The sequence below is a fragment of the Euleptes europaea genome, chromosome 6 (assembly GCF_029931775.1).
Source record: "Euleptes europaea isolate rEulEur1 chromosome 6, rEulEur1.hap1, whole genome shotgun sequence".
Taxonomy (NCBI): domain Eukaryota; kingdom Metazoa; phylum Chordata; class Lepidosauria; order Squamata; family Sphaerodactylidae; genus Euleptes; species Euleptes europaea.
Window position 1 is genome coordinate 100,972,946 of NC_079317.1, and position 12,876 is coordinate 100,985,821.

The 12,876-nt window shown below is 45.5% G+C and overlaps 1 protein-coding gene across 1 annotated transcript in view; it reads left to right on the forward strand.

Annotated features, from left to right (window-relative positions):
- The window catches only part of DDB1 (damage specific DNA binding protein 1), a 53,671-nt gene that overhangs the window by 37,720 nt on the left and 3,075 nt on the right, over positions 1 to 12,876 (forward strand). Inside the window, exons 17-25 of the mRNA XM_056851184.1 lie at positions 8,104 to 8,199; positions 8,490 to 8,601; positions 9,307 to 9,430; positions 9,626 to 9,790; positions 10,542 to 10,636; positions 10,767 to 10,937; positions 11,539 to 11,648; positions 11,768 to 11,937; positions 12,358 to 12,460. Coding sequence (XP_056707162.1) covers positions 8,104 to 8,199; positions 8,490 to 8,601; positions 9,307 to 9,430; positions 9,626 to 9,790; positions 10,542 to 10,636; positions 10,767 to 10,937; positions 11,539 to 11,648; positions 11,768 to 11,937; positions 12,358 to 12,460 — 1,146 coding nt within the window. The remainder of the gene's footprint in view (positions 1 to 8,103; positions 8,200 to 8,489; positions 8,602 to 9,306; positions 9,431 to 9,625; positions 9,791 to 10,541; positions 10,637 to 10,766; positions 10,938 to 11,538; positions 11,649 to 11,767; positions 11,938 to 12,357; positions 12,461 to 12,876) is intronic.

The following is a 12,876-nucleotide window of genomic DNA, read 5'->3' on the forward strand; positions in this document are numbered from 1 at the left end:
CGCTCAGTTGAAGGAAGGTCGGATTTTTACTAAGCTTGATTTAGTGGAAGCGTACCATCACATTAGGATCAGGGAAGGAGATGAACATAAGACTGCCTTCTCTAGTTGCTTTGGAATGTTTGAATATTTAGTAATGCCGTTTGGCTTGACGGGGGCTCCGAGTGTCTTCATGCAAATGATCAATGAGGTGTTGCATGATTTATTGTTCAAAGGAGTGATTGTTTATTTGGACGACATTTTAATATACACCAAAACCATGGACAAGCATGTGGCTCTTGTGAAGGAAGTGTTAAGTCTATTGCGTGCCCACAAGTTGTACGCCAAGGTTTCCAAATGTGACTTTTATCAGTCTTCCATAACCTTTCTGGGATATATAGTGTCACAGCAGGGGCTCGCTATGGACCCAGAAAAGGTTCACGCTGTAGTGGTGTGGGAAGTCCCCACTACTCGCAAGCAACTGCAGCAATTTCTCGGTTTCGCTAATTTCTACCACAATTTTATAAATGACTTTGCGCAAGTAGCCTTGCCTCTCGCCTCTCTTTTGTGAACGAAAGGAAAGGGGCCTGCAGCACACTGCCATCCGCCAGGTTACTTTGGTCTCCTGAATGTCAACAAGCGTTTGACACGCTAAAACGGTTGTTCATGTCTGAACCAGTATTGAAACACCCTGATTGTGAAAAACCTTTCGTTGTTCAGGTGGACCCTTCAGATGTTGCCATGGGAGGGGCACTTTTACAAATGGGTGAGGGTGGCCACTTGCAACCGTGTGCATATTTTTCTAAGAAATTCTCTCAAGCTGAACTAAATTGGGCTATTTGGGAAAAGGAGGCAGCGGCCGTGAAACATGCCATCACGGTCTGGAGACATTTCCTGGAAGGGGTTGACGTTCCTTTTGAGGTTTGGACCGATCACAAAAATTTGGAGGCGCTAAAGGGGTCTAGAAAATTATCAGCCAAACAAGTTTGTTGGGCAGAGTTCTTTGCCAAGTTTCGATTTGTAGTGAAACATGTTCCAGGGAAAGAAAATTGTCTGGCTGATGCATTGTCCCGACTCCCCCAATACCGCAGTCAAATCGACCGCCCTGTGGATTCCTTATTCACCCCGGAACAATGTGGGGAGGTGCCGGGATTGGCCGTGGTCACTCGTGCTCAGAGCCGAGCAGTGGACTCAGACCCGGTAAGCGGACTCCCGGAGGCTTTCCGTATGAGGGTGGCCGAAGCCGCACGCCAGGAAGAGGAGGGCCAAAAGCTTCCTCAAGCTCTCACTTGCCAGGAGGAGTTGTGGTTTCATGGGGTAAAACTATATGTTCCGGAAACGGTTCGGAGGGAGGTGTTGGAGATGGCTCATGGGGCAAAAACTGCAGGACATTTTGGGTTTGTCAAGTCTTTGCATTTATTGAGGCGTCAATTTTGGTGGCCGGGCATGAGAGCTGATGTGGACCTTTTCGTGCACAGTTGCCCCACCTGCGCAACCTCTAAAAGACTTATGGGGAAGCCCCCGGGACTTTTCAAACCCTTGGAAGTCACGTCCGTTCCCAGAGGTCATTGCCATGGACTTTATTACGGATCTTCCCCCCAGCCGAGGGAAGACAGTGTTGTGGGTGGTGACGGACTTATTTTCTAAGCAAGTGCATTTTGTTCCTTGTACGGGCTTACCAACAGCCCAGAAGCTGGCACGCATGTTCATTACACACATGATGAAACATCACTCGTTCCCACGCAAGATAATCTCCGACAGGGGGCCCAATTCGTGGCTTAAGTTCTGGAAAGCTTTCTTAAAACTAATGGGGGTAGAACAAGGTTTGTCTTCGGCACACCATCCTCAGACGGATGGACAGACAGAACGAGTTAATTCGGTGCTGGAATGTTATTTGCGCTGTTACGTGAACTATCACCAGATTGGGTGGATTTACTGCCTTTTGCTGAATATGCTTACAATAATGCTCCTCATTCGTCTACGGGGTACAGTCCCTTCCAGGTGGTATACGGCAAGGATTTCGGAGCCTTTGGGAACGTAGAACTACTCCAGGAGGAGGGGGTGAAAAATGAAGTGGGAGATTGGGTGCAGGTGGTTCAGAACACATGGCCTTGGCTCCAGAAGAATCCGGAGCGAGCTAAACGCAAATACAAAGAGCATGCGGATAAACATCGTTCCCCGGGGTGGGACTTTAAGGTGGGGGATCAAGTCTACCTGTCCACCAAAAACCTGCGGACTCTATGACCATGTAAAAAGCTTAGTGACAAGTATGTAGGTCCCTATCCCATTGCAAGGGTGATCAACGAAGTGGCTGTAGAGCTGGCGCTTCCCAAAGCCCTCAGGGGAATCCACCCGGTGTTTCATATCAGTCTTCTCAAGCCCTATGTAGCGGCTCCCCAATTCCACCCTGAACCTAAGCCCGAAGTACCTACTGTGGTGGGAGGGGAGGTGCACCTGGATGTTTCTAAAATCCTTGATTCCAAACTGAAAAAAAAGGAAGTTGTTCTATTTGATAAGTTGGAAACATCTGGGACCAGCACAGGATGAATGGGTGGCAGCCCCACATGTAGCAGCCCCCCGTCTGGTCTGACAGTTTCATGACGCCTACCCCCAAAAGCCTCGACCTGTCCTGGATCTGGAAGGCGGGTCTTAAGGGGGGCAGAATGTCAAGAGTCATGCCAAGCGTCTGTTGGTGTTTTGTGAGAAGTGGTAGTCGCCCCAGTAGCGAGTGAATACAGCAGAGACAGCACATATACAAAAGTGCTCTTTTATTCACAGTGATAAAGTGCTTTGCCAGCACGTCCTTCTCACACCCCACAACAACTATTCACAGATATTACATATATATATACACTTCTGGCACAGTGTCCCAGCCAATGAACTGTTGGCTGCCTAGTTGCCAGGACCATCTAGCTCAGTCCAGTTTCAGCCAGATTTTCTGCTCAGTCATTGAGCTATCATGTGACACCACCTATCACCTGGCTGTCACTCAGATCATTGCAATCTGCTTGCTCTGTGCAGTCTTAAATGTCAACACTCCTCCTAGACTGACATAGCAAGCCCAAAAGAACATCAAAATTTTACAAACTTTTCCACAGGTAAACATTTGGTAAACATGTCGGCAATGTTATCATTTGATGCACAATGTTTTAACTTAATAAACCCATTGTTTACTGCTACCCTGACATTATTGTACCTGATACTGATATGTTTGCTCCCTGTTCTAATGCCTTGGTCCCCTGCCAACTGCTGTGCTGCAGTATTGTCACAAAATACACTCACAGGCAGGTTCCATTTCAGGTTTAGATCTTTAACCAGTTGCTGTAGCCATTCCAACTGTATCTCACAATCACTTATTGCTGAGTATTCAGCCTCACACGTACTAGTTGAGACATGGGTTTGTTTTAATGACTTCCACATGATTAGGGCTCCATGCAAATACACCGCACACCCAGTAGTGGATTTCCCGTCTTCCCTGTCTCCCCAACTAGCATCACTGTAAACAGTGACTGGCTCCTCCTCATCAGCTTTGAGACTCAGCTTAGCTGAAGCTGTACCCTTAAGATACCGCAGCACCCTCTTTGCTGCTATCCAATCCTTGTCATAAGGACACACACATTTCTGGCATAATAAATGTACTGCTATACATATGTCAGGTCTGGTCCAACATGACAAATACAGTAAGGATCCCACCAGGGAGTGATACAACACCTTGTTGTGGAACACCTTGTCATCCATTTCCTTTGCATACCCTGTTGTCATGGAAGTATCCATACATTTAGCCTCAATCATTCCAAACTTTATTAACAGTTGTTCAATTTTCTTCTCTTGACTCAATTCAAAATATCCCTCTGGGTTTCTGGTTATTTCTACCCCCAGATAATTTTGAATATTTCCCAAGTGCTTTATTTTGAACAAGCTCCCAGCAGCCTTTTTAAACCACTGCAATTGCTCTTCTGTGTCGAACATAAGGCAGATATCGTCCACATACACAACAAGTACACATTCTGTGTCACCTACACGCTTTGTGAACATGCATGGGTCAGCCACACCTTGCTGAAAACCAAGTTTGATTAACGCCTTGCTAAGGCATTGTGACCACGCCCGTGCACTCTGCTTCAACCCATAGATTGCCTTATGTAGTCTCAGCACACCTTGCTCGTCTTTGCTTTCAAACCCTGGAATTTGCTCCATGTACGATTCCTCACTGAGACTTGCATTCAAGTAAGCTGTTGTAAAATCAAAGTGATGCGCCTGCATACTGTCCCTTGCAGCCTTGCATAATCCAGCTTTTAATGTGTCAGATTTTACAGTGGGGGCAAAGACTTCGTCAAAATCCTGTCCCTCCCTCTGAGAATAACCCTTGGCCACTAGCCTGGCCTTCCTAAGAATTTTCCCACCAAGAAGATATTTGACTTTGTACAGCCACCTGCAACCAATGGCATTTCTTTGTGCCGGTAGGTGAGTTAAAGAAAACACTTCATTCTCCTGGAGAGAGTCAAGCTCCGACTTCATGGCTTCTAGCCAACCCTCCTTTTCTTTCCCTTCCAGCAACATCACCTCCTGATAACTCTGTGGTTCTTTTATATACACATGGTTTACATCATTTGTTTCAAAACCAAACCTCACAGGAGGAACTCCTTTGGTACTCCTGCTGGACACTCTAGGTATCGGCTTTTCACTTTACACACACTCTGATGAGGCCCTACAAGGACATCCCTCCAGTTTCACTCCATTTCCATCCTGAGAGATATCTGACAAAGGAAGTACTTGCTGTGACACCTGCTGTCCATGAATTTTATCCCAATTACTGTTTTCACAAAAGTTGGCAGATCTGCTAAAACTCAAGGAATTCTGCTCATTTGCAAACCTGTAGTCCTTCATCCCTGTTTGATAACCCAGGAAAGTGAGCTTCTTGGCTCTTGCTCCTCCTTTCCTTCTCTGGTTTAAAGGAACATTTACCCAGGCCTTCACTCTAAACACTCTGAGATAGCTCAGGCTAGGATCTTTGTTATACAGTACCCTGTATGGAATATTGTCTATGGACCTAGTCCAGATCCTGTTTGGCAAATAGCTGGCTGCCTTTATGGCTTCAGCCCAAAAGGTCATGGGTAATTCTGCATCTTGCAACATTGCATACATTTTAGTCTGTAGCATCCCACCATGCCTTTCAGCTATTCCATTTTCCTGTGGCACAGCCACATTTGCCACCCTTTGTTGCACACCTTGTTCCTGCAACCACTTAGCAAATGCATTGACATAAATTCGCCACCAAAGTCTGTTTGCAAAGCACACAGCTCCTGACCAAGCTGCTTTTGCACCCTTCTAGCCCAGTACTTGAAAGTTTCAAACACATCAGACTTCTTCTTTATGGGAAACACCCACGTGAATCTACTATGGTCATCTGTCAGAACCAGTGCATATTTATTACCTGAATGGCTTTCTCTGAAAGAACCGATTACATCGCCATGTACCAACTGTAAAGCCTTTTCTGACATTCTGTCACTGTGTCTAGCCACTGGGTAAGCCTTAGATTTGACACATTTACAGACCTCACAGTCCAGAAACCTCCCACATTTTTTCACTTTTTCTTTTCCCAGTAAAGACAACGTCTTATTTATAGCATCGTACCCTGCATGGCCGAGACGCCTATGCAGCAAATGCAGGCAGCCGTCATGTGGACTTTGATTAATTACTATTTCAGCCTCCACATGCACAGTTTCCACTACATATACATTATGACACAGCCTCCCCTTCAGAAGCACTTCTCCATCCTTTGCTATCTGGCATGACTTTCCAGCAAAGGTTACTGTAAACCCTGCATTGTCTAGCGCACAGACACTCAGCAAATTATTTTCAATGGTTGGTACACATAGCACCTTTTTAAACACATAGCTCAGTGCAGGGAACCTCACACTTCCCTCACATGCCACATCTGAATTACGTCCATCAGCTAAGCTGACATGCTGTAAGCTGGAACTGTGCACATCCTGTAACAGCTCCTCGTTCTGGCAAATGTTCTGAGAAGCCCCAGAGTCCAGAATCCAAACGCCAGTAGAGTCAATAGTCTCTGTCAGCACCAGTGACACCTTCTGACTTCTGGCTGCGTTCTTTGAAGACTGCTCCCCTTGGCTCCTTTTCTTGATGTCGGGGCAGTCCCTCTTTAGGTGATTCATAGATCCACATGCAAAGCATTTCCTGACTTTCAATGCCACATGCTGAAAATCTTCCTTCGGCTTTCTTTCTGTGAATCCCGGCCGGTGAAGCAATGTGTCTCCTCCATGCCTCTCTCCAACTTGGCAGTTTTCCCAGATGCTGACACGTTTAATCTCTGCTCGTGCTCCAACAGTCTCCCTGTGACATACTCCAAGGTCAGTTTATCTACTTCCACCGACTCCAAAGCAGTAATTAGCATGTTATAGTCCTCAGTCAGAGAGCTTAGTATGATAAAGACTTTGTCTTCGCCCAACAAAGTTTTCCCTCTCAGTTCTAGCATCTGGAAGCATTCTGTTAACGTGTTGTTATGCTTCCTAATTGACACCCCCGGTTGCATAACAGTCCTGTACATACGCCTGGTAATGGCTATTAAAGAGCCAGCTGTTTTCTGCACATACACCTTACACAAGGAGTCCCATGCTGATTTGGCTTTCAGCTTACCCAAGACATGTACAAGTTGGTCATCAGCTACGCTGAGCACAATTGTATCCAATGCCTTCTCATCTTTCACCATGTCTTGAGCTGTCTCAGGGTCCGGGGGTTAGAGACATAAATCCATAGTGCCTCCCTTTTTAGATAGTGTTCCATACGCAGCGCCCACACATTATAATTGGTAGAAGTGAGCTTCTCCACAAGCAAGGACATTGCAGCCTGAGCCATGGTTTCTTCCGCTCCCAGCTGCTCCTCCTCTGTGTCGCTCTCCTCCTCCTCAGACGCGCTGCTTTCAGCAGACCGGCTTGCCACCTCCTCTGCTTCATCTGAATCCACACCAGACATTCACTCACTCCCTCTGCTCACCACAGCCCTTGTTCCACAGATAGAACCTCCGTTCAGAACCTCCAGGATGTAGCGCAGTTGAGCTGAGCTTGGCCCATAACCCTGTTGGTGTTTTGTGAGAAGTGGTAGTCGCCCCAGTAGCGAGTGAATACAGCAGAGACAGCACATATACAAAAGTGCTCTTTTATTCACAGTGCTTCGCCAGCACGTCCTTCTCATACCCCACAACAACTATTCACACATATTACATATATATATACACTTCTGGCACAGTGTCCCAGCCAATGAACTGTTGGCTGCCTAGTTGCCAGGACCATCTAGCTCAGTCCAGTTTCAGCCAAATTTTCTGCTCAGTCATTGAGCTGTCATGTGACACCACCTATCACCTGGCTGTCACTCAGATCATTGCAATCTGCTTGCTCTGTGCAGTCTTAAATGTCAACAGCGTCATGCTTACTTCTGTTCCAGTGTCTATTGGTTTTGCTGTTCATGTGTATCTAGTGGCTTTGTTTCTCTGAGATGTTCAAGCTGTCAGGAGTCTGGCTGTCCAGGCAGGCTCTTGACATGAGTTAGGCCCATTTCTGTTCAAGTGTTATCCTTTGGTTTTGTTTCTCTGAACTGTTCAAGCTGTCCCCGCTCCTTTCCTCCCCCCCGCTCTGACCTTGAGTCGCAAGCAGGCAACTTCAGTATTATGGCTTGCTCACTCCCTACTTCCTACCAGGCACCGTTATCTCCTAGCTCCCAGGCCGCTTGGCTTTGCACCTGGGATGACTCTGTGCTTAAAGTTATGCTTTGTAGTTTGGTTTGTCATTAGCAGCTTTGAACCTGTGGATTGCTCATGCTGTATCTGCGGCTCCTGAATAAACGTTTACCTGCTTTAGACCTGCCTGTCTGAGCAAGTGACTTTTTGGGATTGCCGAAGTTGGCTGGAGCACCTCACATGCGTTTTCACTTAGCTCAAGCATAGTATCTGGAGAAAGCAGGATGTTAATGCCTTTCTTGACCTGTGTGTTCCTCTCATTGCTTTAGCTTTGTGGGCAGGAATTTTGGAGGCAGAAGGCGTTGTGCGGGGAGGGTTGGTGGGGGAGGTTGCATTTCTTTCTGTGAAACATTTTGCTTGTCCTTATTTTGCAGCCTGGCTTTGGCCAACAACAGCACTTTGACAATCGGCACCATTGACGAGATTCAGAAGCTGCATATCCGCACTGTCCCTCTGTATGAGTCACCAAGGTGAGCTGAGCAGGAACCTGTTGCCATGGAGTCATTAGGCCAACATCTTTCACAGTGCCAAAGGTTAACTGGAGAGACGAATCATCCTCGTTTATGGAAGCCTCCTCTTCCTTTTGCCTTTTCTAGTGCCTGGAAAGTGGGCTCTTACTTAGGGGTTCTTGCAGGAAAGGATTTGGGATGAGGAATATTTCTTCTCTTGAAATTCTTGAAGTTCAGTTTACCGAAAAGCATTGGTGTGAGTCTTGTTCACTGTCTTGGCACTTACCCGTGTATATGTTTTTGTCATGCAGGAAGATCTGCTATCAGGAAGTGTCTCAGTGTTTTGGAGTACTCTCTAGTCGCATTGAGGTTCAGGATTCCAGTGGAGGTACCACTGCACTGAGGCCCAGTGCAAGCACCCAGGTGAAAAGAAACCCCTTGAATTTATATGGGTATGGGATGCTGTACAAGCAGCTAGCATCAGTAACAAGACTCCCACAGCTGTGTTTTCCCTGTGATTGACAGTTGTTAAGGCACTAGTCTCTTCCAACTTGTGTCAGACAGTATGGCCCTTAGGTTCCGAGTGTGTGGTCCTCCTGTCCTGGGATTAGATAACTGTTGCTCGGTGGTGGAAATAAATATTTCAGTCGAGCCACCCTGTGGAGATCCTGAGTTACTGAAATTCCTGTTTTCCTTCAATTTCTAGTGTTTACATAAATTTCTCTATATCCTATTATAAGGAGATCTTCAGGTCATTTTGCCATTTATCTCTTCTAGGCTGTTTTCCAAATGCCTCTCCAATCAACAGTCACTAGGAAACCTAGCAATTCTGATCTGTTATTTCTTAATTGTGCCATAACCAACACATTCTTCCAAATCCTTTCCATTGTTTTCTTTTCCTCAATCTCAATATGGTCCTGATGCTTACGAACTTGGCAAATACTGTCTTATACAAATGTTCTTGTTCCTGTGGTATATTGGAGAGCATATAATGGACTGGCCCCATTCAGTGGGGCTTAGTTATTTCCTTCCCCTGGCTGTGTGTTCCCTGTTTGCTTTCTGGCCCCTTTGGTACCTCCAGGGCCCATGGAAGTAGTTGAAGGGATAACCCTTCTCTTCCTGTTCCAGGCCCTTTCCAGTAGCGTGAGCTCCAGCAAGTTATTCTCGAGCAGCACAGCCCCACATGAGACATCGTTTGGTGAAGAGGTGGAGGTGCACAACCTGCTCATTATAGATCAGCACACGTTTGAAGGTACAGCTCCTTGGGCTGCATAAGGGTGAGAGACAGGTTTTTGGGGAGTTGGGGATGGAGACCCATGAATTGTAAGCATGTGTTGTAGGGTGGCTTCTGTTCTGTTATTTATACTTGTTGCACATTTAACTCTTTGGTATGTTGGAAAATATGGTTTGCAGCACTCTGACCAGTTTCTTCTCTTTTTGCTCTTAGTGCTTCACGCTCACCAGTTTCTGCAGAATGAGTATGCACTAAGCCTGGTCTCTTGCAAACTGGGCAAAGACCCCAACACATATTTTATTGTGGGCACCGCCATGGTTTATCCCGATGAAGCTGAACCCAAGCAAGGCCGTATCGTGGTGTTTCATTATTCTGATGGTAAGAGTGGGACATGTGAATCCATTTCCACAGTTCCACATATTTATTTATATGCTGTACTTACAGCCTGCCTTTCTTACTGAGATTCAAAGCAGATTACAAAATGAGAATAAATAAGGGTATAAAGATAATAGTGTGAGATATATCACAGACAATACACCAGCTGGTTAACAAAAATTTGAGATCGATGCAGTACAAACAATATAATACATACAGCAAGTGGTGCAATGAACTGCAACCATATTTCCTATATGAAAACACCCTCCTGAACATTCAAAAACAGTGCAGTGCAAACAACACTAACGCCTCCTCTGGCAGGCAGATCTGCGGACATGACCAGTGCTGTTTTTGCTTCCTTTAAAGTCATGATTATTTTGTCTTGAGTATTGCTTTATACTCATGAGGTAGCTTTGCTCCAATAGTGCATTCCTAAGGAGAGTTACTCCAGTCTAAATCCATTGAAACAAATGGGCTTAGACTGGAGTAATTCTCCTTAGGAATGCACTGTAAGACTCCTCTGCTCTAAAAGCCTCAATATTTTAAGAACTGCCTTATATCAGCCCCAGAACAGAAAAATAAGCATATTGGGAAGATCTTATCACAGTTTTCCAAAATAGCACAAATATTATTGCACTTTTTCCTAATTCCCAAGGGCACTTCTAACCTGCCCCTGTCCACCCTTGGTCCCTGCTTTGTGAAGAATGTGGAGTGTGTGCATTTTCAAGGTTGGTTGTGTTGATGTGAATCCTAGGCAAATTGCAGAGCCTGGCTGAGAAAGAAGTGAAGGGAGCCGTTTATTCCATGGTGGAATTCAATGGAAAACTCCTAGCGAGCATAAATAGCACGGTAAGTCTTCCAAAAGCTCTTTCATTGGTGTTCCCCAGAGCTGAAGTGGTTAGCACACTGGGTGAAAACGTGAGCACTTTGGGCTCCCTGGTGTTCCATGCTGTATTTTGGCTTGGGTCTCTCCCACCAGGTGCGGCTGTATGAGTGGACAGCGGAGAAAGAGCTTCGCACAGAATGCAATCATTACAACAATATCATGGCACTCTACGTAAAGACAAAGGGTGACTTCATCTTAGTCGGCGATCTGATGCGCTCTGTCCTTTTGCTTGCCTATAAGCCCATGGAAGGCAACTTTGAAGAGGTATCAGTGCTTTTACCTTAATGGATGCCACAGTTTGGGGTGCTTGATGGGAACATAGGACTTTTTTCCCTTGTCTTTTAATCAGTCTGGACATTCAGTGCAGAAGTATAGCATATTTGGAGATGGGAAAACTATTTGGATTTTCCACTTCAGGTGCCAAATGTCTCTGGTGTGCTCCATCCACCTTTATACTATGTTAAAGCCAATTTGGATTCGGGGCCAGGGGTACAAAATGGGATCATCACGAAGAAGAGAATGACTTTCTGGATTAACTGACATTGTAGAGTAGTCATTCTTGAATTTTCTGAGGTGAATAATCTAGCAAGCTGTCTAGTTGCCCAGAATTCTCCCTCTGTTGCTCAAGACAGAGACGCTAACTATGCAAGAGACTGTACCCATAGCACAAGATGCTTTTTAAAAAAACAACAACAACATGTGGTTCTTTTCTGTTAGGTCTGTCATCCTGCCTCTTTTATAAGTAGTTATCTTTCTGGATGAGAGAGATCTCAAAGCTACACTGGAGCAAGGAAACACTCTTGCAATGAGAACTCCCACATAGATGGCTGCATGCTATTATAGGGTTATTTATCCTCCATTTCAGATTGCTCGAGACTTTAATCCAAATTGGATGAGCGCGGTGGAGATTCTGGATGATGACAACTTCCTAGGGGCAGAGAACGCATTTAACTTGTTTGTGTGTCAGAAGGACAGGTGAGTTTCCTCCATAAAAGATGGAGAGAAGTAGGCGCCTAGCATCCACAACAGAGTGGGAACGAGAGAGAGAGTTCTCCCCATTGTTTTTTTTGCCCAAGAGACTTTCTGTGTTGCAGTGCGGCCACAACAGATGAGGAACGCCAGCATCTCCAGGAGTTGGGGCTGTTCCATCTGGGCGAGTTTGTCAACGTCTTTTGTCACGGGTCCCTGGTCATGCAGAATCTGGGTGAAACATCCACACCAACACAGGGCTCAGTGCTCTTTGGCACAGTCAATGGAATGATTGGTAAGATGGGCATGGAACAGAGGTCACTAGGGGTATGGGAGAGGAGGTAATTATGAATTTCCTGCATCGTGCGGGGGGTTGGGCTAGATGACCCTGGTGGTCCCTTCCAACTCTATGATTCTATGATTACAGCCCATCAGGAACTTCTGCCATCTTTCCTTGAGACAGGCCTGCCACTGCTTGTGGGTATTAAAATATGCCAGGGATTGAGGGGGCACTGTTAACCCGGAGGTTGTGGAAAAACAAAGTTTGAGTAAGGGATCCTGGGAGGAATATGTGGAAGGAAAATCTTATCTCTCAGTACATCCTGAGGTACAACAGCATCTTCCAAGACTGGATGGGCAAAAGCCGAGTCTTAAATGGTAACAGTTGAATGTTGCTTGAAAATGCCATTGTAACAATTCTCCTTATCTATTGTAGGATTGGTGACTTCACTGTCAGAAAGTTGGTATAACCTCCTGCTTGATCTGCAGAACAGACTCAACAAAGTCATCAAGAGTGTGGGAAAAATTGAACATTCCTTATATCCTTTACCCCCCCATCATCATCCTGTTTAAAGTTCTTTGAGTTGTTGCATTTCACCTTTCAGCCAGAAAGTGATACCACTGATACTAAATGTTCCTAAGACAGGATATGAACAAAAAGTCATACTTTTGGTTTAAAGGATTTTGAAAAATCCAAGAAAAATTACCAAGAAGTAAGTGGAGATATTGGCAAGAAACAAGAAAGATATACCAGGTACAACATTATACATTTGAATACAGTATCATCAGCTTAGGTCAGATAACATATGTCAAAAGAAGAATAATCTACAGGGAGATAAAAGTCCAAAAACTGGCTCCTGCAGGACTTTGATAGGCCAAAAGTATGCAGGAAAGACCCTGATGAGTGACAGGACAGAGAAGACCAAAAACTAGGAAAAAACATACTGCAGTTGGG